Here is a 23,612-nt window from a genome sequence, read left to right as displayed (position 1 = left end):
TCTTCTTCTCACCCCGCTTTCGCAACAGCCCACTAAGAGAATGAGAAACAGGCCCTTGAAGGAGGCTCGGGTTCACTTTCAGCAGTGCCCGTCCCCCTCCCAACCCCACTGTGGGTCACCTACTGATCACAATGTGCGGCCCTATCGTGAGTGCTCAGGGGGGCCTTTATGGTTCGCTGGGATTCAAATGAATGTTTATGAGCCTTGTCTAGCAGCAAAAGGCCAGGCACTATCCCAACTTTTACAGCCTCTCTCATGGGGTCGCTTTTGGTTCTTTGAGCTTGCTTTGACTTGTGCTCTAACAGATATGGGTTTCTTTCTCTGAGTTTGTGTCGGTAGCCCTTCATGCTTTCATTGCTAGGGCTTAGCGCTCTGCTCTGAAAGGAGCAATGGTAAAGTTATTTGTGCATGGATTCTCTGTGTTTCACACTTTTACTTGTAAGTCATTTTAGTGTTCGCTGCTTTCATAACCACCACATTTGAATTCATCATGCTGCACATGCTCTGTCCTACGTAAAAAGCATTGGTTTCATGATTAACCTCACAGCAAGGAAGGAAATAGCACAGCCTATGAAAGAGCTTGCGCTCTGTTGGATTTTCACTGAACATTGCTCTTTGCTCTGATCTAAGAAGATTAGTTATGGTCCACAAGTAACAAACAAAAAGAATAAAAGCAGCAGGGCCTTATCCAGAGATAAGACTATATGTAGGTGTGCGCGTTTTATGACAACACCAAACTTTTATTTAATGTATAAAAGGAAAAACACCTTTTTGTCAATTAAAACTAATTGTCTTTTTTTGTGTTGCAGTGGGGAGTGAGGTATAAAAACTGTCCTTCATCTTGATGAGTAGTTTTCATGTTTGAGTCTGAGTCAAATGTGAACAGTTCAGACATCTTAAAGCAGTTTATCCTTTTAAAGAAGGCTCAACACCCGAGGTTAAAACTGCAGCAGAGTATGGTATTTTCAGTTTTACTACATCCCTTTCAGTGAATCAGCCTAGGTGAGGTCAGATCTTTGCCTCATTTCATTAAAAAATAACAAGGTTGGATATAGTGTGCCATCTGAGATGTAAAAGAGATTAGAAACTCTCTTTTTTTTTCCATGTAAAGTATTTTAACCTGAGTTTTGTTTCTCTTTAGGTTTGGTTGACCTTTACCCACTTCAGAAATAATCTCTATGTAGCTAATGGCCAGTTTATTATATCAAATAACCTGATTAATGCACTTATTTTGAACTGGGATATCTTCTGAAGTATGGCTGTGTCCTCTGAATAAATACAGTTTTATTCAACATGAAAAATCTGAAATGCTAAAAAGAGCTGAAAGAAATGTATCAGCACAGAAATGGGATGTATAATTTAAGGCCTCTCCTCACCTTTGAAACTGCTGCAGGCTTTTATTCACATTATATTAGCAATGATGGAATAACAGGTAATTCTTCCCTATTTGGCAGAAATGTTAAATTGGGAGCTGCGGTTTTACGGTGGATGCTGTTCATTTTCAGTTCCAAAGCGAGTAAGGTTTAGCAATTCATCCACCAGTGTAAGCGCCTTCCAGTTTTATGAAATGCGTTTTTACCACTTAAATAATATCCTCAATCAAAAGGTAATTGTAAGACACTGGCAATGACAAATCTCATCCATTATAATTTTCCACAGCTCCAATTCTTTCTTTTGTGCTAAAGCACTGGGACATTTTGAGGTTTAATGCAGTAAAACAAAAGAGCACCCATACTGTCACATCATTTTTGTCCTGGAATATAAGCCTCTCAGGTTTTAGTAATTCAAATCACATTTATATAATCTAACACAAATGTGCAGCAACTGCAGACATCTTCAGATTGCTTGGTTAAAAGCCAAGCTAATGAAATCAAACCTGACGTCATCTTAGCAACAGAAGATGTTGCTAAGATGAAATTAAAAATTACTTTAATTTTGTTTTAATAATTAAAGCCTTGATGAATGAATGTCTGCAATACGTACAATAAAGTTTTTTCTGGCTGTTCACATTCATTGAATGCAATTAAAACCATTGTGCAGGCATTAGAAGGGCCTGACTGACTTGTTTTGAGTTCATTGTGTTTATTGAGATTTACACTATCCCCCCTGTACCATTTTCTGACAGCAGAGAACAAACAAGAATATGCCCCACATGGCCCCCATGAGTGCATTTTATGTTTTGACAACATCGTCTGTCACAGTCACTGATCTCATGCTTGGAATAAATCAAAGCTGTTATCGCACTGCCATGGGAGTCAAAACCCTGATAGAATACAATGTCTACCGCCCAAGTGTTCACTTTTTCTATTTTCATCATGTACAAATGGAGAAAGTGCAATTCTAAAACTCGATTTTATTACCTTGTTTTGATTCAAAGACATATTAAAAGAATTTAAAAAAAAAGAAAAAAAAAAGAAGAAAAAGTAAAAACAGGCGACAAAATATGTGTCAATAAACTCCCAGAATAACTACTGGTATAGAACTATGCATGGCTTCAGATCAAAGTGAGTCCTCCATACTATATACATATACATAGGATCAGGGTGTATCGAGCAGTTTATCAATTACTTGTAACTGTAGAAGCGACACCCTTGCATGTGTTTGTCTTCACTCTATCATGGGACCTGCTCCACTTTCACATGTGTAAAGGTCCATATTCCCTTCATCACACCCGAGAACTGTTGAGGTCGCTCTCATATTGCGCACAGTCCAGGTTCATGTCCTCCCTTTGAATGTGTTCATGCAGGTGTAAGTCCCAGAAAACTTGTGGATTTCTTCAAGTGCAACTTGTGGCACGAAGCTAAAGACAGACGAAAAACACTAGTGTCAGCATGTTAATCGTGAAGTAGAAAATACAGCAATAAAAACAAGATGGCACATGAAATCTCACCTTTTGAGAATGACAAGAGCGTGCATTGTCCATGGCAGGTAGAGGAAAGCCTTGTCAGTTCTGACTGCATCAACAGTCCTCTGGGCAACTACTTCAGGTTTGAGGGGTGGAAAGAGCTGGGGAAACCTGGAAAAAAAAAAATGACAATTTGAGATAAAGTGATGTTGTTTCTGGGACACTCTGGGAAAATTTTGATTATATTTTCTATCTGCTTCAAGTTTTATCTGTGCAACCGCTGTTCATAACAAATGCCAGAGCGCAGCTGAATTTGAAATTATGCTGCCATACTTTATCTCGCCAAACTGTACATTTTGGATTTTTGACATACCCAATAACTATTACAAAACAGTGTGAAAGGTCTGATGCAATCATACACCCAGGATGTACATTCAATGTCAAATATGCGAAGCAACGCAGCACCATTTAAAAAAAAAAAAAGTTTAAAGCAGCTATGTTTTCATGTGATCTCTAAAATCCTAAAATAATTACTAGCCGTCTGTTAAATATCGAGTCATTAGCTGATTTAGTCAAAGTATACAAATTCCTTTTAAAATGTTAAACTATCATTTCTGGTACCGTAAGTCAGAAGAATCATGAATCAGGTGGATTAGGAGAGAGATCATTACAGGGGAAAAGGTTGATAGCCTATAGGATAGATTTTATAGCAACCACAAGCATCTGTACAAAACTCCGTGCCCATTGATCAAATACAGGGCAAGTGAAAACTGACCAGCTGGTTGGCTCTAGACGTAAAGTCAGAAGATTACCAAACTCATTCGATCTTTCCCTTTCTGGACTTTGAATAATAGTTTTCAAAGTAATCCATCCAATAGCTGTGAAGGTATTTCCTTCTGAGCCACAAATGTCAACCTCACACCAGTGATACAGGGAGAGGCATGGAATCTCTAAAGTCAGTAGGATTAACCCTGTAGGGGAATAATAACAATGTTCAGAGTTTGCAGTGCATCCAAAGGTTATTGAGATATTTCAGTCTGAATTTAAGTGTTGGATTTGCTTGATGCATTTCCACTTAAAATTCCTATAAGATTTTGTTCAAGGGACTAGGATACTTCAGATCTACTGTTGTCCAAAGACACAAAATGGGCAAAAGACACAAATTAGTGGGCTGATGTATGGAAAAATGATGCTCGTTTTCTCCAGTAGTATTCATAATAATTCTGGCACCTTCCTGAAATGTTGTCAGGAGATTTGGATAGCTTTTTGTGTACTTTAAAATGTAACTGATTTAAGAAATGAAATATTTTTTGTAACTCACTGCTTTGTTTTCACCAATTACATTAAAGTGGCTTGTTTAGCCACTATTAAACCAGCTCCCTCTGGCTTACTCATCCAACAAAGCATTAGGGTATTAATTTTTCCCAATTGTAACCATATTTTTTGTGATGGATAACCCTAGATAACCCATATTTCTGAACCATGGTATGACGTAAGAATGGTCCACCCTCGCTTCCTTTTGTTGTGTCTTCTCACCTGACTCTCATGCCCTGGAACATCTCTGTATTCGTGTGAAAGGGAAGCACTGTGGTACAGCTGACACCAGGACAGTCCAGCAGGCCCAGTGTCAGGCTCTCCATGAAGGCCAGCGATGAGGCCTTGGAGGTGCAGTAGTCTATGGCCCCAGGGATCGGAGACTGGGACAGGATGGAATTAATGCATACGACATGGCCGTGCTGCAGCTCCAGCATTCGAGGCAGGAAAGCTTTTGTTGTCTAAGACAAAAAGAAGAAAAAGAGACTGTGAAAGGTAGAATGAAGGAAAAAGCGGTGAGGGGTGTAGAAATAGAAGGTGAAATATATTCAGAGTAGAAAGAAGAACAGACAAGAGAAGCAAGCCCACACTGTAACGACAGATTAAATTTCCATTTCCATTTAGTTGATAATTGCATTTCTGTCTGCATATGACATAGTCTTTTGATCTCCATTCAAAATAAAAATGCCATGAGTTTCACAACCCTTCTGATGTTTCAGGGGCTGAGAGGCAATTTGGAAATACCCCACTTAACCTGCCATAATAAGAGTCATGATTGACAAGCCTGTGGCTGCCTACTGCATACGGTGCCATGCTATAATCAAAATATAAAAATGATAAGGATAATCAGCTCAGAGGAATTTCCCTATATTTCCCTGTATTTGCAGGAAAACTGGCTCTGCTACAATGTAATCAAATCTTACCCAGAACTGCCCCATGGTGTTGATGTGTTGGGATTTCAGAAGAGCATCATCATCGCTGTCCATCAGACTCTTGCCATGGACGACTGCTGCGTTGTTCACCAATATCGTAACATCTCCCACCTGAGATTAAAAAGTGCAAGAATAGGAAGAGAAAACCCTGTCAAAAATGTCAAGCATTTGCTGTCTGCTTTCCTGAAATGATATAGTTGTACTCCACAAGAGCTGTCAACATTCCAAGCTCATATTTAGAGATTTGAGATGAAGTGTAATCTATACACACCAGATGGGAGAAAGAGCAGCTCAAAGCAAATATACATACAGACTAGACGGGGAGGCATCTCAGGGAAATATTTTACGATCTGTTGTGTGCAAATTATATTTCTTCTTGTGCAAGCAGATTTATCTTTTCAAAAACACTAAGCTGCCATACCTTTTCTCTAACCACTTTGGCTTGTTTGTAAACTTCCTCCCGATTGGCCACGTCACACAGGAAGTAATGGCACTCAGTTCCAGAGAGGGTAATTTCTTCAGCCGTCTCTTTGAGGCACTTTTCTGTTCTGCCCCACAGGATTACCTGGTAAATAACAAGATGTTAATTTTCTAAACAAACACACGTATAATCAGTAGGAAATTCAGCATCGAGTGCAAAAAATTATTTTATTTTATTTTTTTACAGTAATCACTCAATTTGTTTTTTTTGGCAGTATAGTGAAAATGAGTTTTTTGAATAGCAATGTTCTTTTTGTTCAGAGAATAGAGAGGGCAATTTCACTCCAACAAATAGTTTTCAAGCAAGATTAAAGGCTCGGGGGTTAGTGGGTGAATGAACTGTCTCTTCATCCACCCAGAGACTAAATGAAGGCTGGTCATTTGAGCAGGGAACATGAGGTTGGATAGAGGTGGGGGACTAGTGATTGGGCAATTAGATCTGTCAGTCTTTGGGGTCAGGGAAAGGTAATGAAATCAGGGGGTGAGCCCTCCTCATCTCTCAAACACAAATTCTCAAAGAGATTACATGGACTGTTGGGCAGATGAGCCCTGTCATTTCTGGTCAGGGAGTCTGAAAACAGTGCGTGTGTGAAGTGCTGAAGACGCCAGTGTGGGATTTGGCTAGTCGCCCATGACCAAGGTTAATATTTGAGCAAAAAGTCCTCTGGAAAGTGATCTTGTGTATCTCGGAGTCAGAGACTGCGCGTGGGTGCAAGACAGCATGTCTGTTTGCTACCTCGTGGTTCAGCCTGTCATTCTCATTGTTTTACACCAATGAATATGCGTAAACATCCATTTAGTTAGTAGGCAGGATGGATTAGTCTAAGAGATCTAATTAATAAACATGACAAAAGATATTTTAAGACTTAGTTTTAAAAAAAGTGCAAAAGTATGCAAGCATGTTGCACAGTGCAACTCTTGCACAAATTAAACCTGTCATCTTCCAGCAACAGCGTAATTTCACACTGTGCCAATTTAAAATTCACTCACTGGTTGAGAGCCAAACATAGCACACTAACAAATACAGTAAAATAACTTTCATATTCACAATCTGGAAATAAAAGAAGTCCCAAATTGCTATGTTGCTCTGTTCTTCCAAGTATTCATGTGTCAAAAACTGTCCAAGGCTAATAGCAGCTGAAGCAGACCAAACACACCAAAATTTTTAGAAACATAAAAGACTGCAGTCTAGAATGTGCTTTTTATGCGCTTCATTTCTTTATCAGATCTGGAGCACTCTGGGTTTGCCTCCCTCTGTGAGTGGCCCTGGTTTGAATTGCTTTTGATTAGGTTTTCTGTTTGCTTCATTTGCAAGCCCATTTGAGTAATCAGTGAAGGCAGACAGGTCTTGATAAATAACTGAAAGCTTTTAATAGGAGTCAGGCAAACAAAGCTGACAGTTCTCATTAAAAGTCAGCACTTACATTGTGCTCTCCTGTTAAAATGTTATTTAATTCATTAAGTTTATCACCCGTCACAACATGCAGGATCCTCAGAGCAAACAAGCACTGGCCAAATTGCTATCTGGACAGAAATGTTAAGAAAACAGTTTTTAATTGACCTTGCACAAGCCCTCTTCGCTATTGTTGATAAACTGGTGATTGTTCTTACTTGGCATGCCTAACAAGACCTAATGTCAACACATGCTGTAAGTAAAAGCCCTTTAATGAAACAAATCTATGTTGCAAAGCTTAAAACAAGACTTTGAAAGGTAGACAGCAGATGTCACTCTATGCAGCTTAAGATATCCCCAACTAGCTCCAGCTACATTACAGTGATACTCTATCACTCGGGCCTGAATATATGGGTGGGTATGAGCCCTCCTTTTCACACCCATTGTATGGGCAAGCAGAGAGGCAGCACATAGAGGGGGCAGCAGGAGTTCAGGAGGCAGTCGCCTGCCGCTGTCTAATTACTGCGGAGACAGCAAGGTCAGTTGCAGGGCAATACCCAGCTGGGAGTGGTGTGCTTCCCGCCTCCAGCGCAACACAAGCACACCCACACAAACCTGTTGTCAGTGACTTGCTTCGGTTCATCTTCTTTGCAGAGATCTCCAAGTAATGTTAACAACCACATATAAAAGGAAAGAAAAAACGTGTAAACATTTTCCTCCCGAGTTGGTGGTGCTTTTAGGGAGGCTGCAAAATAATTAAACGAGCTCTGAAGAAATATACCATTTTAATTTTCTGAGTATTTACTGGGATTGTTATGAAAGACCCCTCACTGTGTTATTGGTTGCCTTTTTCTATTTTTTTGCCTCACGCTGGCGCTGCTCTCCCCTAATAGTACAGAATAAGACATGGCTCCCCTCCTGGGTCTCCAGCTTTTCATCTTGACTAATTTCCTCCGTTGACATTGAAGTCAGTCTTCCTTACAATGTGAAAAAACTAAAACCTAAGCAGAGGCGAAGGTAATTCTGGCTACTACTGACAAAGAGGCTCAAACAAGAGTTAGCGTAAGTTCGCAGAGGTCAGCCCTATTCACAATTATCCTTTTAGCATCTCTTTAGGCAGGGAGTAATTGTCATACACATTACCACAGGTGTTGTTTTCAAAGCCTTCACACCTTGATAATGCCCAACAAAAGGGTGCTGAAAAGCATGGTGACATCCATTGTTACGCAGCTGCAAAGTGAAGCTTTTAAAACCCGCTGGTTTCTTCTAGCTCGTTCCCCAAGGAGATGGCATTGAAAGACAGAAGGAGGCAGTTAGTGTTTCATTGAGCTTTTAGCAATGTTTTCAAGCTGCTGAAATTGCACCTTAAGAGATCATCTGAGACGTGGCGCCTGTGTCACTCGTATGTATAATTGCAACCCAAAGCTATCAGCTGGGCTGCTCAACATGGGTAGAAATTACCACAATTTTCTTCCACGTGTAATGATGACTCCCATCTGAGGTGATCAAAAATAGAGCTACTCTGTATTGATACATTGCTGCTATAGGGCCACCAGCGACTCATCTGGCACTCAGCTGTGTAATGTTCACTCAGTAGGATTGGTAGACAAACCACAGCTGGAAATTTTGAACTGAGGTTACCCTGACCTGCAATGAAGACAAGCTGTGTGTGTGTGTGTGTGTGTGTGTGTGTGTGTGTGTAGTCACCAGAGCATTTTAGGAACAAGAGAAAGCTCCTTGTTAAGGGGATGAGGGATAGTGAGGGAGGTGGGACATGGAAGGTTAATTGTTGTGATGGATGAGGTGATTTCCAATGAAAATTTGAATTTATAATTTATTTTATCTTGGTGATTTATTTAGGAGTAAACCAAGCAACTTTAAGCGTCATGATATGGACTATTCCAACTCATGTCATCAATATAAACTTGTTGTTTTCAGGTAACCTACATATTTTGCTATACATTAATATTCATTTCCAGCTGTATAAAACAATGACAAATCTTTTTTTTCTGTTTACATTGCATTGTGTCTTGAGTATGGAAGATTTGACCCACATATATTCCATGATAAGTATGCATTTTAGTTACTGTAACTGGTTAAAAGAAACAAAAAAAGATAACAGAATGTGTTCCTTGTTATTGTTTCGCAAACACACCCCACAAAACAATATCTCGTGAACTCATGCTATCCTTGAAAACAACAACAACTTATCTGTTATTTATTAAGAACATTATGAAGTCTTTTGTTGTGGCATGCTAGTAGACGCTACAGTCTTATGGAGACTGCTCAAAAATGGCAAGAAGCTACAATAGAGAAATATCAGAGCTGCATTGACTTGAAGCAGTTTCAGTTAAATTTTATGCACTCTAAAATAAACAAACAGCCACATATGTAAAGCCACGGTTAATGTATAGTTTTTACAGCTAAATCTTTGGATGATGCACTTTCTGTGTAAGGCAAAACGCAAAAATCACCCTGGACCCAAGCAGAATGAATGTCAGCTCAGTACCACACTCAATCATATCAAGCAGCCATAAATGCTGTCCAGACCTGCCCTCTGGTTGACCCAAGCTGTTGTGCAATACCTGAACAAAAATTGTCACTGGTCTCACTGGACAACTAGGTTACTTGGAGGTCGTGATCCCTGCTTTTATAGAACATTGAAACAGCAATACACGTGGGGCAGGGGAGACCAGACTGACCAGGCTACCTGGTGAGGGATGAGGGGGGTGGTTTTGATAAAAGCTGAAAATATAACTTAATATATGACCAAAACAAATTGCTCAGAAAGTAATTTAATCTCGTTGTTAATAATGTGCTGATCTGAAAGGAGTGGAAGGAGGAAAGGTATGTGCAACAAGTTATCGACTTACCTTTCTGGCCCCATGCTTGGCAAACTCTTTGGCCAGGTGTCGTCCGATGCCTCGTCCTCCACCAGTGATCAATACCACCTCCTTGGTGAGGTCTTTCCGTCTGCTTGGCAACAGCAACATCAAACTTGCTCTTACTATACAGTAGAGGATTTGAACCGGGAAAAGAAGCATACGACACACGCTCTTCAGCTCCATTTCGGAACGTGCTCACGGATAGTCTGTAAGTATGTTTACGCTGCAAGTTTACGTGCACCGCAGATATCCGCCAACAGTGAACTGAGTGCGCAGACAGCGACTTCTGAGCTCCTGCAACTTTACCCGCATGCAAACAATATCATCTGCACTGTTGCATAACTAATCCACAGGCGAGAGATATTTTTTTTTAAAACAGAACAGTGTGACTTGAAGAGCTCTGACAGTCTACATGCATCACGCTCACGAAATCAGTGAGTGATCAGTCATTGCGCCTGTCAACTACCGTCGAGGAGTACAAACGTGAAACACAAGTCCAGGCGACGCTCCGTAGTGCGCGCTACTCTGTGCTTTGGTGTTGCGTTCCTGTTCTGTCCTGTCCTGTCCTGCCTTATATATTACCGCCTCTGCCCTGGTTCGGAACTTCCACTAGTGAAAGGAACTGGATGAACCTAAATAGGAGGTTTGTAAGGGCATTAATCCTGATTGACATGTTAAGTAGGGATGAATTTTGCTCCAGTGCCCGTCTGCCCTGAGTGGCTGCGCACTTGCCTCTTCCACACCCCTTCATGTGGCTATAACAGCGTTTCTCAACATGTGGTCTAGGTCCTCACAGTGGTCGCCGAGCAGCGAGGGTCCCAGCTGGGACCCCAAACTCTCACTTCACAGTTTCACTGATCCGAACTTCACCTCGTTACATAACGCTGGCCACAGAAGAACAATGATGTTGCAATCACAGGTCTCACTGACTGTTGCGAGTCAGTACAAAATATTCTTATATAATAGCGCCAGATGAATGACTGCCATCGTCAACAATGCCTAATGCCAGTTCTATTAAATTTATTAAATGAAACAAATAAAGAGAGGAAACAAAGAATCAGCTGAGCACCAAACAAACACATAGCTGATAAAGCCCCTAACACATTTGTAACCTCAATAAAAAAAAATCAGGTCTGGATTGTGTCAAAATCTAAAGTCATGTATTTCCTCCACTTTAATGTGCTAGGTTTATTTAAAAAAAAAGTGAACATGTTATTTGATTGGACAGTGTGTTTGTACATTTGTAATGGTTTCCAACTGTTGGTATAAAGCGCCACTAGTTGTTTGAACCCAGTCTGTTGTGGTAACAGTATTTTTGAAGCACGCTATATTTTTTCTGCATGTGACAATGCAGTTTGGGAAATAGGTCAGCCCGGTCTCAGAAGCTTGGAAGGATGACAACAATAAAACCGCATGAATACCTCCTAAACAAATCTTGTGAATTCACGAGCCTCAGACAAGATTCCAGTCTGTGATGTTTGGCCCTGGCACTGTGATTTTTTACTGGGCAATGCTGAATACAAGACTTTTTCAGCAACTGGGATGGGTTTAGCCTCACAATGGTTGCTTTGTGCAAGGCTCAGTTACTTAGGGAAGACAGAGAGGCTCTCGGGGGCTGCTAAAAACTCCAAGACAACACGACTCCAGATGCTGTCTTTATTTTGCAAATTTCTGAGGTTTACAAAATGCAGATTCAAAGTCGAGAGCCCACTGGAGCTTATGCCAAAGCATATTCCACTGAAGAGATGTCGAATACAGGTCAGTGAATTTGCTAAAACATCATAGTACACATTGCAGTCACTGGCAAATATGTTTAAGCTGCCCACAGAATGCCACAGTGTAAACAGACTGTTTTTCAGAGTATCCTGTTTATTTATACTCATGCTATCACTGCCATCTACAGATCAACAGTGAAAGTTCAGATAAGGGTCTTTTCAGTCAGCCTTCATGCATCTTTGAGTATTTTCTTCCCTTAGACGCTAGACAATAAATTTGCTTCTCATTGCCACGCACAGGCATGAGCAACAGAGCTCATGTAGGAGTCAATATGTTCAAATAAACCTGAAAACACATGCACACACACACCCACACACACACCCACCCACACACACACATTAGAACCACAGAAAAATGTGAAAATGTTAGTAGGTGTTGGAAGGTATTTTAATGGGAAATATGGAAATGAAAGTAATTAAAAAGCTGCTCTATTAACATAAAATATTTTTTGCAATATCCATAGAGGAACAATATGGTTTCCTTGGGAAACATGTAATTCGTTTGACTACACAGTCATAAAATATGTTGAAGGATATAATTATTTTCCTGGGCAGCAGGCAGCTAAAAATGTTAAGTGAGAGCAAGGTCAGAATGCATTGCAGGCGGTTGTGGGAGGGGTGAAAAGAGGCTGAAAGCAGGTACATAAAACATTTACTCCTAATGACTTACCTTCAGCAGAGCAGACCAGCAACACCATGGACATCGGCTCGGCAATTTTAATAATTGGCTTCGCTGCTCTTGTTGCAGCCTTCCTTCTTCTGGTAATTGGACTTGTGTACGCTGAGCTGATGAATTCAGATGTTCCTTGTGGGGTTGCAAATAGAGGGAAACTGCGCATGGTTCATGGATTGTTTGTTGGTATTGCAGTCGTGGTGAGTATCAGTATCTGCAAAAGTGTTAGTGCTTAGTTTTGTATGTTGCCTGTATGGAATCATATCTGTTTTTGTTAACTTTTTAAAATATTCAACTTATCCTTTAGGTTAAACGCCTCTTGTGGAGAATAAAATGTACTCTTTTAGGTCATATGTGGATATCCTTCCTTCGTCCTCCAACACCTGATAAAGCTTACATCAGAGAAATTTTAGATAAGAAATCATAACCAACAAAGGTGCAAAGACAAAGTCATGTGTTCCGCTTCTTTGATGTTGTCATGAATGGGGGTTTTTTTTTCAACCAAATAACCTTCACTTTGACTTTATCTATCAGGGTTGTATATATTTTTGTCTCCTATTTGTTGTAAGTCTTTTGTTTCTCTCCTGCCAGGCTCGGATCCTACATCGGCTGGGCATTTGTCATCAGGTTAGCTTTACCCGATGGTTCGTGGCCTGTTTTCTCTCTCACCTGAAACAAGTTCCCGCTGGTCTGCGAGTGAAGGACATGACATTCTCAGAGGTGCCAGTGCGAGTATATGAACCTACCTCTGTGTGTGACGGCTTGAGGAGAGGTCTAATGTATTTCCATGGAGGCGGATGGATATTGGGAAGTATAGGTATATGATGTTACAGTCACTTGCTTAACTAAAATAAAAATGCTCAAATACAAGTAAAACCTGACTTCCTCACATTTACAGTCAGTAATTTTATGACAGTGGAACTGAATTTTAAGCAGCTTGAACTATAAGTAAAAACTATTTTCATTTGAGCGGTATGCAGCATAAGAAAGTTTCAAAATTCCAAAATACTACAAAATTGCACCCAAGTGTAATATTTTTCAGCACAGGTGCAGAAAGGACAAAGACGTGTCACCTTCTGTTTGTGGCTATTTATGGCTTCTTTTCTGCGACGAAAATCTTTTAATAACTCTATCCTACTAATCCTGAACAGATTCTGTTGATGAAGTGTGTCGGCATATTGCCATTGAATCCGACACCACTGTGATATCTGTTGGGTATTTACACTTTTTCCCCACTCCACATACAAATAGTAAATCTATTTTAACCACCATGTAGCTACAACTTAACATACTGCTCCTTTTCCTTTCACCCCTCTTAGATACCGATTAGCCCCTGAGCACAGGTATCCTGCCCAGCTGGATGATTGTGAGAAAGCAACGTGTCACTTCCTGTCTGTGGCTGAGACAGAGTTCGGGGTGGACTCTCACAGAGTGGCAGTTGGAGGGGACAGCACTGGGGCTAACCTGGCAGCAGCACTGTGCCAAAGGCTGGCGTGCAGTGAGGACCGACATCTGCCATTCCCTTGCGCTCAGGTCCTCATTTACCCAGCCCTGCAGATGGCAGATTTCAACTTGCCTTCCTACCAGCAAAATCATGCTGTGCCCATATTGTTTCGTGGCCGGATGGCATTCTACTTCCTGCAATATCTCAATGGAGATGTTTCTCTGTGCCAAGAAGTGCTGGAAGGTAACCATGTCCCCACTGAGCTCAGGCCACGCTACGAACTATGGTTATCCCCTTCCAACTTACCTCCTGAGTGCCTCACACGTGGTTTCTATAAGCACCCAAGCCCAGAATATGATGGGGAGGTGTATCACGCAATTAAAGAGGGTTTGGAACCTGAGGTTTCCCCTTTACTGGCAGACGATGCTCTCATTCAGAAAACCCCGCGAACCTTCATCCTTACCTGTGAATATGATGTCCTGAGGGATGATGGGATTCTTTACAGGAAGCGACTTCTGGACCTGGGAAAGGATGTCACCTGGCAGCATGTGCTAGATGGCTTTCATGGCATGATTAACTTTTTTAACCAGGGCTGGCTCACATTTCCCTCTGCAGTGCAAGTTGTGGATGGTGCTGTTCACTATATAAAAACACTGTGAGGGTAATAAATAAGATCCTGCAATAAACTTTATTCTACTTCCCATCTTGTCTTACATTTGAATAAACAAATGTGCCTCCAGTGTTTGTCATTACCATTATACTGTTCACAGAAGCCCCCCCCTCCAAATTCATTCCATTCCAAAAATGAAAAGTAGCCCAAGGAAACCAAGTCTGCATACAATATTCTGGCACCTTTTTAACAATACAGAGCAGGCAACTAAAAGGTAAATGCCATTCCTTAACTTTAGGAAATGTATTTCCTTTTAACAAAGATGTAAGACATCTTCTATTTGCTTCCAGGACACTCTGCTTGCTTTACCCACAGTGTTTGCTGTACCCATGGCAACAGAGCTCTTTTTCCCCTCCACTGCTGAAGCGATTATGTAGTCAGGTGAATACACCTACATGCTATCCATTTGACTAGTTAAACTAGCTCCAGCAGGGCTTTAGATTTCCCAGGTGTGTTTGATACTGGGCAAAGTATGAACCAGAAAGCCAATGCACAGGATAAATGGGCCCAAACCGGATGGAGAATAGAGCAGAAGTATGCAAACAAAGTGTTGTTAGGCAACTGGGCTGAAGAAAGACTTCAGGTAGGCATATTGTCTGTTTACGACATGCTTTACTCTACAGTGTGATAATGCAGCATTTCGATTCAGGCTTTCCAACTCTATATCACAGTATGAAAAACATGTTTTTCCAATCTAAACATACAATTTCACCTCAGCCTGAGAACACAGACTTTCTATGTCTTTTCATGCTGTGTCTAAAACATAATACTACATTAATGGCAGCCCGCCAACATTTTTTTAGAACCTGAGTTGGTAGTCAGATCTATAACAAAGTGATTAGGCGGCCTCAGTTCAGCTACATCAGCACAGCCTCCTGGTGGGCGAGAGCTGGAGACTAATTGCATTGATGTGAGTTTTGGCCATAGGCTGCTGGTTCAGGATTTGTGAGGAGAAATGACTTAAGGAATACTGTACAGCAGGTCAATTGTGAAATGTGAGCTCTGCTGATCCTTATGCTGGGATCATTGCTCAAGTCCCTGTATATCCCCCTTGCTCAGTCCACTTTGTGATGTCTGTTTATTCTCTCCGACACAGTTCACTCGCAAGCCAAAGATAGCCTACAGCACCAGTTCTGTAGACTACCGACCCCACAGGGATTTCAAGCCAGACATCTCTGAGAGAAGATCTGCCCTGCTGAGAGCTGAGGTCAGCCTTTAACTGCTCATTCATGGTATTATCACCAATTGAATGCCTGTCAAAAGCCTGCAAGTCAGGGTTTTTTTTCCCCGCTAGAGTGTGAACACTTCTGCATAATACTGATGGCCAAGATAAAGGCCTGTGATAAAACTCTTTATGAAAGCAAGTTTCTGTTCAGACTCAGCAGCAATGAAAAATGTGTAAAATCATCAATCCTACTGGGGACATACTATAGGGTTAGTTGGAGCAATTTGCCGCTGTCACATGGTGAGCCTCTTGAAGATTATTGAAAAAGAACAGGTCATGCCCTCTATATCTTAATCCAGAGAAGGCCACTGTGTGAAGGCTACGTTAAGATCTCTCTATATTGTTATCCAGGGGCTTCCATCTAAGATGATTTTTGGGCACCATGACCCGCCATCCTCACATTATCTGGTCACACAGTATGCGGAAAGCTACGGGCGTAACCTCATCAATGCTTTGCCCACTCTGCAACACAGACATGCAGACAACTTGACACAAAAGCCCGAGAGGTCTGACCAGCTGACTTCTGGTAAGTTCCATGCCAACACTGCCAGAAGGCAGAGATTATACATGGGAAATGACTTTGTACATTAAGCCATTACAAGGAGTATGAGTGCAGTGCAAACATAAGTGCATTAAATCTTGTATGAACAAAATACATCAGCAGTTGAGCTCATGAACAATTAATCTGGGGTGGGTCCAGATGCCTTTTTATAGTTCCAAATCAGCCACCGATGTAATTAATGGCTGCAGTAACATGGCAGTTAATGTGCTCTTCTTTTACAGCACTTCCAAACAACTTTGGCCCGCTGCAGACCACAAATCACCATTTTGAAATACAGCAGTCACACCTTCCATCTCTGACTGAGTACAGGTCAGCATACCAGAGGCAACCACTTAGTGCCTTCTGCCAGAGCCGCTTTGCCAAGGCTTCACACATGCTCTCCAGCCACCTCTATGAAGCCAATCGTAACAACAAGGATCTGGATCTGAGACAGCACTTGATCCTACAAGTCCCGGATCATTATTTCAGCCTATGTCCACCATCACAACAGGCTTAATTTCAGTATTGTAGCTATGAAACTGCCTCCAATACTGGTTAATTTAGAAGCTGTGTTTGTGAATTCCCTTTTTCCGTAGTTGGCAACAAGTAAAACCCTAACTCAACAGACCATTTGGGGAAATCAAATGGATTTTAAAAAATTAAAGACAATTCTCATTACCTTGTGAGGACTACTGTAGATTTACGCTGGTGAGTTGCTTTAGCATTTAAATGTGTGGGAGGGAGAAAGGGATGGGACTATAAATTATCTCCACCCTTTCAGAGCATAATTACATGCAAGTTCTTTCTCTGCGCAGAGTGTATGTGAAACTGGAAATGGGCTGTTAGTATTACTCTAGATACTCTGCGGGAGAAATAAATAAATAAAAATACTGTTGATGCCAGAACTGACCTGGGTATTTAGGTAAAACAGAAGCAATGAGTCATCCAAGGCAATGTCTGAAGGGATGTGTCTAACTCCCATTCCATTAGGTGTTTAATTACAGAGAATCAAAGTGTTTAATTAGGAAGAATCAAAGATGCTTATGTTTGATGGTCCACCATCTGCGTCTGCCTCCCTTTTTCCCACTTGCCTGCTGCCTTCCAGTGTAGCTCTGTTTCACCCACTGTTAGCTAGTTAGTCTCTCTACTGTGCTGCTGATGCCCGTGTGTCACATGACACCCTTGGGTTATGAGAAATCTTCAACACAACACGTCTTACCAAAGAACGGCTGTATTTGCCTCTGAGCCACACGATGGTGCTATAGCAACACGTCACTCTCGCTGTCTTTTAAGTCCTTGCCTTTACAGTCTGTATGGTGAGGAACTTAATTGTACATGAAGAAATAATGAGGGATTTAATATTTGCATCATTCTTATGCATATTCAGTTGTTAATGTAATCAACACAGTAAAATAAACCACACATATTTAGATTGAGCTTGTATTATTCTATTACTTTTTACAAGTCACACAAACAGCAGAATAGACATCTTAATAGAATTAGTCACTAAGTGTGGATTAATATTCACTGAATGACAAATTTCTAAATTCCTCTGATGTTTATAAAACAATAGATAACAAAGTGAAGATATCATTTGGTACAATGAGCTGAGGATGTTCTTAATCTTATTCACATTGAAAACAAATACACATCTTTCTTGCCACCATAGAAGGTGACTGAAATGACAGAAATAACTACAAGTCTGAGTGTTTCAGTGCAGTGACAAATGCTTTCGAAGCTTACCTATTTATATTGCATGGCATACCCATTTACATCATGTCATATCTAAAGAGCAACTGTAAGTAATGACGTTGTATTCAGGCCACTGTGTAACATATATTTGTGCCCTACACAAGGGGACACAGTAATAGATTAAAATTATATTGTTAAATTCTTGTTCAGTTAGCGCTGAATGATTTCGTTTACTCTGATGCTTTTTTATGAATTATCTTTGGATTAAAGAGATTAAGCATCTGGGATGATATAAAACTAACATAATAGCAAGAAGAAGTTGCAAATCAAAGTAGCAAACAGTTTCAATGGCAGCACATCCTGTGTAAATCTAGGTAAACAGTAGTTTGACTACCATTAAGAGTCTTATAATTTACATCTATTGCCAAGAATGAGACATGAGGAAAACACAATTCTTTCTGTAATACGCAATCCAATAAAAAGAAAGTACTTTTAGAAACAGATGCTTTCTTGCTTTGTGGAAAGGGAATCTTTATAACACTTCAAAAATGATAGAAAAGTGGTTGCAATTTTGCAATGAAATTTGGGGCTGGGCTGAGTTGAACATAAACCTGACCGAAGCAAAACTCACCCAGGCAACAATAAACTTGATGTAAAGCATGCTCTTGTAAGGATACTCAATCACAATCTAATCTTACCATCAATGGAAAATTGAATCCTCATTACACACTAGTCTGCTGAGGCTTCTTATCAGGTAGTGAAAGAATAAAGGGGAAAAGTGTGCCCTTGGCTGCAGAGAGTATGCTCAAATCCTCATCTATGAAAGCAGGAGAGATCTCATCAGCCTCGAACTTCATGGTGAAGTGGCGACTGACACAATATATTGTGTCATTCATCGCGACACACTGAAACGCAGGGCAATGCAGAATCCGTTTGGAGCTGCACTCATACCACAGTCGGGCCACCGTATGGTAGCGGTACACACTGACACCCAGGACTGGGTTGACATCAAACCGATACAAAAATCTTCCCACAGCCACAATATCTACAGTCTTGTATTTGCTGCCTACTATGAGACTTGGCCTCCAGGTGTCAGTTTTGGGGTTGTAGCGTAGTAGCATGTATTTAAGAGTTCCTCCAGAAACAAAAAGCTCTCCATCGCACACTGTCACATGGTGTGCCACAGCGAATGTATCATTAGGCAGAGGAGCCACAAATGTCCATCTGTCCAATCGTGGGTCGTAGCGCTCCACTGTGGAGAGGCACTCTCCTCCAATTGCATAAATGTAGCCCTCCAGTGCTGCCAGTTTGCAGCGGGGCCTGGCTTCATTCATAGGACTGATCTCTTTCCAAATGGATGTCAAAGGATTGTAGCAGAACACTCGCTTTGAGGGTGTCATTTCTCTGTCAGTGCCTTGGCAGCCCACTGCCACGAATAAGTAGTTATCCATTGTGCACATAGCACAGGCTTTAGAGATGACCTCCTGTGGGATTAGGCAGAGTGTATGCCAAGTGTCTTTGTAGTCATCATAATAGTACACTGCGCTTGATGTCCTCCTCTGCTCTGATGTTGCTCTGCGCCCTTCAGTGTTGCTGACCCAATCTTGAGGATCCATGTCTGCAACCATGACAAACCTCTTCCCCCTCATTCTTTGCCTCTGGATTTGTTCCCGCTCACCAGCCATTAGCCGCCCATAAAGGCTGGGATCCCTGAGCACATGGAGGTAGTTATCAGACATGACCCCCAGGGCTGCTTTCTGCAAAGATGTCTGGCCATGTTTCTTAGCAAGGCACAGTGTCTCCAAACAATTACCCAGATCAAGCTTACTCTTTAAGACTTCTAAATCTGTGTCATCAAGAATTTTTGCTTGAAAGTCTAAAAATGGAGCCCCTTCTGCAGTCTCTCTATCTATCCCCTCCTTCACATTAAGGATTTTGCTGTCAGTAGCAGGACTGATAATTGGGTGAACAGAGAGAGATTCATCGCCAGCTATAGCCCGAGAGTGGGTCACTGGAGTTGAGGCTCTTGAAGTTAGAAAGGGGATCGAAAGCTCAGACTCCTGTGCTGCAGACAGATAGCTCTCTTTGCGTAAGAGTACAGGCCTTGGGGGTTTTCTCAGCTTGAGGCACCCTGGCGAGGAAGCATCTTTAACAGTGCTTTGTGGTGAAACCAGATCACGAATAGTGATGGGGTTTAAAGACGATGGAGACTCTCTGAAACTGCTGCCATGGCTTCCAAACTCCCCTGGCTTTGATTCAAAGTCCCTCTCATACTGAGAAAGTACCGTATTAATATCTGTAATAGAGTGAGAAGATGACTCAACATAGTAATCATATATCTTTCCACGCACAACCTGGTCTCCTGTCCCTTCTAGCACTATGTTTGCATCTTCCACTTTAACCTCTGCCTTGGAGAGGAAGCTGGAGTAGGACCCTTTACTCTCCAGGTCCTGTCTTAACTCTCGGCCCACACCCACACTTCTCTCCAGCTTCTGCAAAATGCAAGGGGAGCGCCGCCCCGTTGTACTGACCATCCCACTCTCTGTTGGATCAGGGAGTTTCAGAGCAGATCCAAACATAACATTACTGGTGGCAACCTGTCCCTGCTTCTCATAAGTGATTATCTCTTCATCCATGCTGGTATCGTGGTCATCGTTTGTTGCAAACACATCCTCACTTGTTTTAACCTGATGTGTCAGGTCATCTGAATCTGCTAGCAACGATCTGGATTGCTGGCCCGCATCATCTGTCTCATGTTTTGTTGAGCTTTGATGTTGAAGTGTTGTCTCGCAGTTTTGGCAGGTTGCATTTCCTGGCTCTTTGTCTTTGACATAGAGCTGGATTCTTCTTCGATGCCTGGAGCTGTAGAACCTGTAGCCCCAAGAAACCAGCAGCACTGCAGCCGCAGAGACACTAAGTTTCCACAGCAGCTGCATGTCAAACTGGACTCCCAAAAGCTCCGCAATGGGCATAGCTGTAGCAATGTTGGTGGCAATAGTTGGTTGGCTGATCCTATTGAGCGTTATTGTCAGTGCATCTCAGCTGATAGTAACTGTCTGGTTGTCATTGTAAGAGAGCTGCTGTGATCTGATGACTGTGCCTCCGTGCCCAAAGGATCAAGTGTAAAATGATAGCTCTTGAGGCACAATTTGCATCACTGGCTCTGCAGAGGCGGGGCCCTTTCATGCACCACCTGTGGCAAGTCACATGCAGCTTCAGTATCCATACACGGAATATGTAAATACGCCATAGATCAATATTTGGTTATGCAATTTGTTGACTCAACAAAGCCTTTTCCCACAACTATTCAAATGTTATGTTGTGTAATGGAAGAGTTAAAGTTACCGCAATACAAAGCCTTACTTTGCAGGGTTACGTTTCAGTTTCAGCATCTTGCTGTTTTCATGCATAGAATGTATTATGTACATTTCTAAAACAATTCCCCAAAATATTATGAGAGATAACTCTTCTTCACTTGCTTAAACATACTTCTAGCTCTCCAGAAGGAAATCATGGTTTGAATAAAGGGCGGGGAGTAATGATACCTGACATTTATCAAATACTTATTAACCAGGATACATCTGTTTGCACAGCCATGCTCCATATTAAAGGTCCTTTCCCTGCCAGCGCAGATGCTTAAGTTAGTCTCTGTTAAGATGATCTGAAGATTAGTATCAGAGACTTAAATGGCAGTCACATGCTATTATAAACACAATAAAGTGTACAGAGCACCATCTGAACAATAAAAGCATGTGTAATGCAAATAAAATGGGAAGTCTTTGTACACATAACTTTGGGAGTGTCATTTATTTCTCTACACTATACTAGATTCAAACATGTATTTCTGCCTCATGGGAGATTTGTTGCTCAGTTGCTGCTGCCAAGCTGCCATTTGTATTGTTGATAACACAGCAGCGAGGCTGTGGTCAACAACAAAATAGTATTCATCTTAACAGCGTGTTTAGAAGCATTGTAAAGAGGCATCACGTGAGGACTCGTACAGAGGGTGCGTCAGATTTCCGAGCCCACACTGGCAATGTTTGGTCATCTGAGAGGACAGCCTGCAGACAACAAAAAGGAAACTGGACTCTGCAAGCACATTTGCCTCCTGAATAATTCACAAATGCTCTGTGCAACCTCTTATCCTCACCACTGCTTCTAGCTTCAGGTGGAGCATTCAGAAGACGATTATCATGTGCATTGTAGTCATGTGCTTTCACTTCTTTCTTATAGAACGACAACATGTGACTGAAAATAAAGAAAGCATAGTAAGTGAAACTAAAACCTTTTTTTTTAATAGATTCTTGCTTATGCACAATGTTTTTCTTTTGGATTAAAGAAAATGTGACAAAGCAGTGCATTTAAAGGCTCTTTTTTCTTATCTATTGCATATTTCTGGTCCACGATAATATGGTTATGAATTTAGTACTCATAGCTACTGGTAAGATGTGGACAACAGTAACACAGCCTTATCCACAAACTATTTAGGACAGACTTCTTCTGGCATGATGATTAAATTATATAAAGCCAATTGGCACATTGTATTGTATTCAGAAATGGACCCTTTTTTCTCACTTGAATGTAAAATGAGTGAGTGAAAGCAAAAAGCACAGAAGTGCCTCTTGAATAAAAATTACAATGATAGCCGAGTTAGAATACTATACAGTGGGTGGACAAGGATTTGTGCCCTTTGCTTCCCTTGCCAGATAAAATGTCATTCAAAGCACATATGACTGTTTGTTAATAATGTTTGTGCTCTGCAGCTCTCATCTCCCGTATGCAGTATGCAATATGGATAGTACTTTGGCAAGGTGAGCTGATATACCAAACAGATAGGTCTATCCTTTCGGTTCACCTAAGCTTCAAAATCTCTCCTCTTACCTCCCACCTGGTTTAAACCTTAATCCCTTAATACATGTTGGGTCCTTAGAATAGCTTAAATTGCAATTTGCAAGTCCAAAAAATGCAGGATTACATTGCATTAAGCTATCTTTCACTGAAAGGCCAGAAGAGTTAATGGCAATGTCAGAATCTCCTTCTAAAACCACGTTGAGGTCCATATCATTAGAAAAAATCAAAAAGACGTCTTTTTCTCCACAGAGTCGATCAGCACACGTTCTTATACATTATGGTGGGATTTTATTTAAATAATTTCAACAGTTCTTTCAACCACCTTGATTAGCATGTGTCTTCGGTATGAGTAATAATGCTGCATATCGCCTGTACACAGCATTAAAAGGCAGGACAATAAAAATAATTTGTGAAACACTGTTTTAAGCAAAGTCAAGGCTTTTGAGTTTTGTCATCTCTCCATTTTAATAGAGGTGAAATGAAACAAATGCAACAACCCTGTTTACACAAGCTGCCTCAGGTGAACTCCTCCCTGGGATGGCGGCTAAAATGATCCTACTAGTACTGTAAATGTCTGGGTAAGAGTTACGTATTGTACACAATGTAGGTCACTTAAGATAGCATGTCACAAGTAAATAACTGGATTACAGGCCAGTGACAATGAGTTGCAGTGCTGTCATTTGCAACACACCAAAAGGAGAAAGAATCTTCAAACGTCACATGCACCACAACCCCAAAACAGCAGACATATGTTAGATACTTTTTACTCTGTCCTTGGAGACCTGCCATATAGATATAAAAAGCCAAAATGAGAAACAAAAAGGCTGTTAATGTTTCCATCCTTTTCAGCCAAGAATTATCTCTGAAAACAGAGTTGAATGAAGTACAAACA

General features: G+C 41.2%; 4 protein-coding genes across 4 annotated transcripts; 2 read left to right on the top strand and 2 right to left on the bottom strand.

The window, feature by feature from the left end:
* Positions 1-1,998: 1,998 nt before the first annotated feature.
* Positions 1,999-10,589, bottom strand: dhrs3b (dehydrogenase/reductase (SDR family) member 3b). Its single transcript, XM_085457383.1, has 6 exons — positions 9,838-10,589; positions 5,513-5,656; positions 5,083-5,202; positions 4,382-4,620; positions 2,891-3,016; positions 1,999-2,800 (listed from the first exon to the last, which is right to left on the bottom strand). Exons 1-6 carry the CDS (start codon positions 10,030-10,032, stop codon positions 2,716-2,718), a joined length of 909 nt encoding a protein of 302 aa, XP_085313509.1. The 5' UTR covers positions 10,033-10,589; the 3' UTR covers positions 1,999-2,715.
* A 760-nt stretch (positions 10,590-11,349) lies between these two features.
* Positions 11,350-14,513, top strand: aadacl4 (arylacetamide deacetylase-like 4). The gene is made up of 5 exons (XM_085458094.1): positions 11,350-11,607; positions 12,373-12,497; positions 12,889-13,114; positions 13,449-13,512; positions 13,617-14,513. The coding sequence occupies exons 1-5, from the start codon at positions 11,535-11,537 to the stop codon at positions 14,398-14,400; spliced, it is 1,272 nt and encodes a 423-aa protein (XP_085314220.1). The 5' UTR covers positions 11,350-11,534; the 3' UTR covers positions 14,401-14,513.
* Positions 14,514-14,693: 180 nt separating this feature from the next.
* On the top strand, positions 14,694-17,570 carry cfap107 (cilia and flagella associated protein 107). The gene is made up of 4 exons (XM_085457382.1): positions 14,694-14,994; positions 15,508-15,618; positions 15,988-16,162; positions 16,420-17,570. Exons 1-4 carry the CDS (start codon positions 14,884-14,886, stop codon positions 16,692-16,694), a joined length of 672 nt encoding a protein of 223 aa, XP_085313508.1. The 5' UTR covers positions 14,694-14,883; the 3' UTR covers positions 16,695-17,570.
* Positions 17,571-17,603: 33 nt separating this feature from the next.
* On the bottom strand, positions 17,604-22,799 carry klhdc7a (kelch domain containing 7A). Its single transcript, XM_085457381.1, has one exon. It carries the CDS (start codon positions 20,839-20,841, stop codon positions 18,592-18,594), a length of 2,250 nt encoding a protein of 749 aa, XP_085313507.1. The 5' UTR covers positions 20,842-22,799; the 3' UTR covers positions 17,604-18,591.
* Between the last annotated feature and the right edge of the window lie 813 nt (positions 22,800-23,612).

The sequence above is a fragment of the Copadichromis virginalis genome, linkage group LG5 (genome assembly GCF_057382275.1).
Source record: "Copadichromis virginalis isolate Kocher_CV1m ecotype Utaka linkage group LG5, C_Virginalis_male_GT1.1, whole genome shotgun sequence".
NCBI lineage: Eukaryota > Metazoa > Chordata > Actinopteri > Cichliformes > Cichlidae > Copadichromis > Copadichromis virginalis.
Note: the sequence above shows the minus strand (reverse complement) of the source record. Positions and strands in the feature narration are given on the sequence as shown.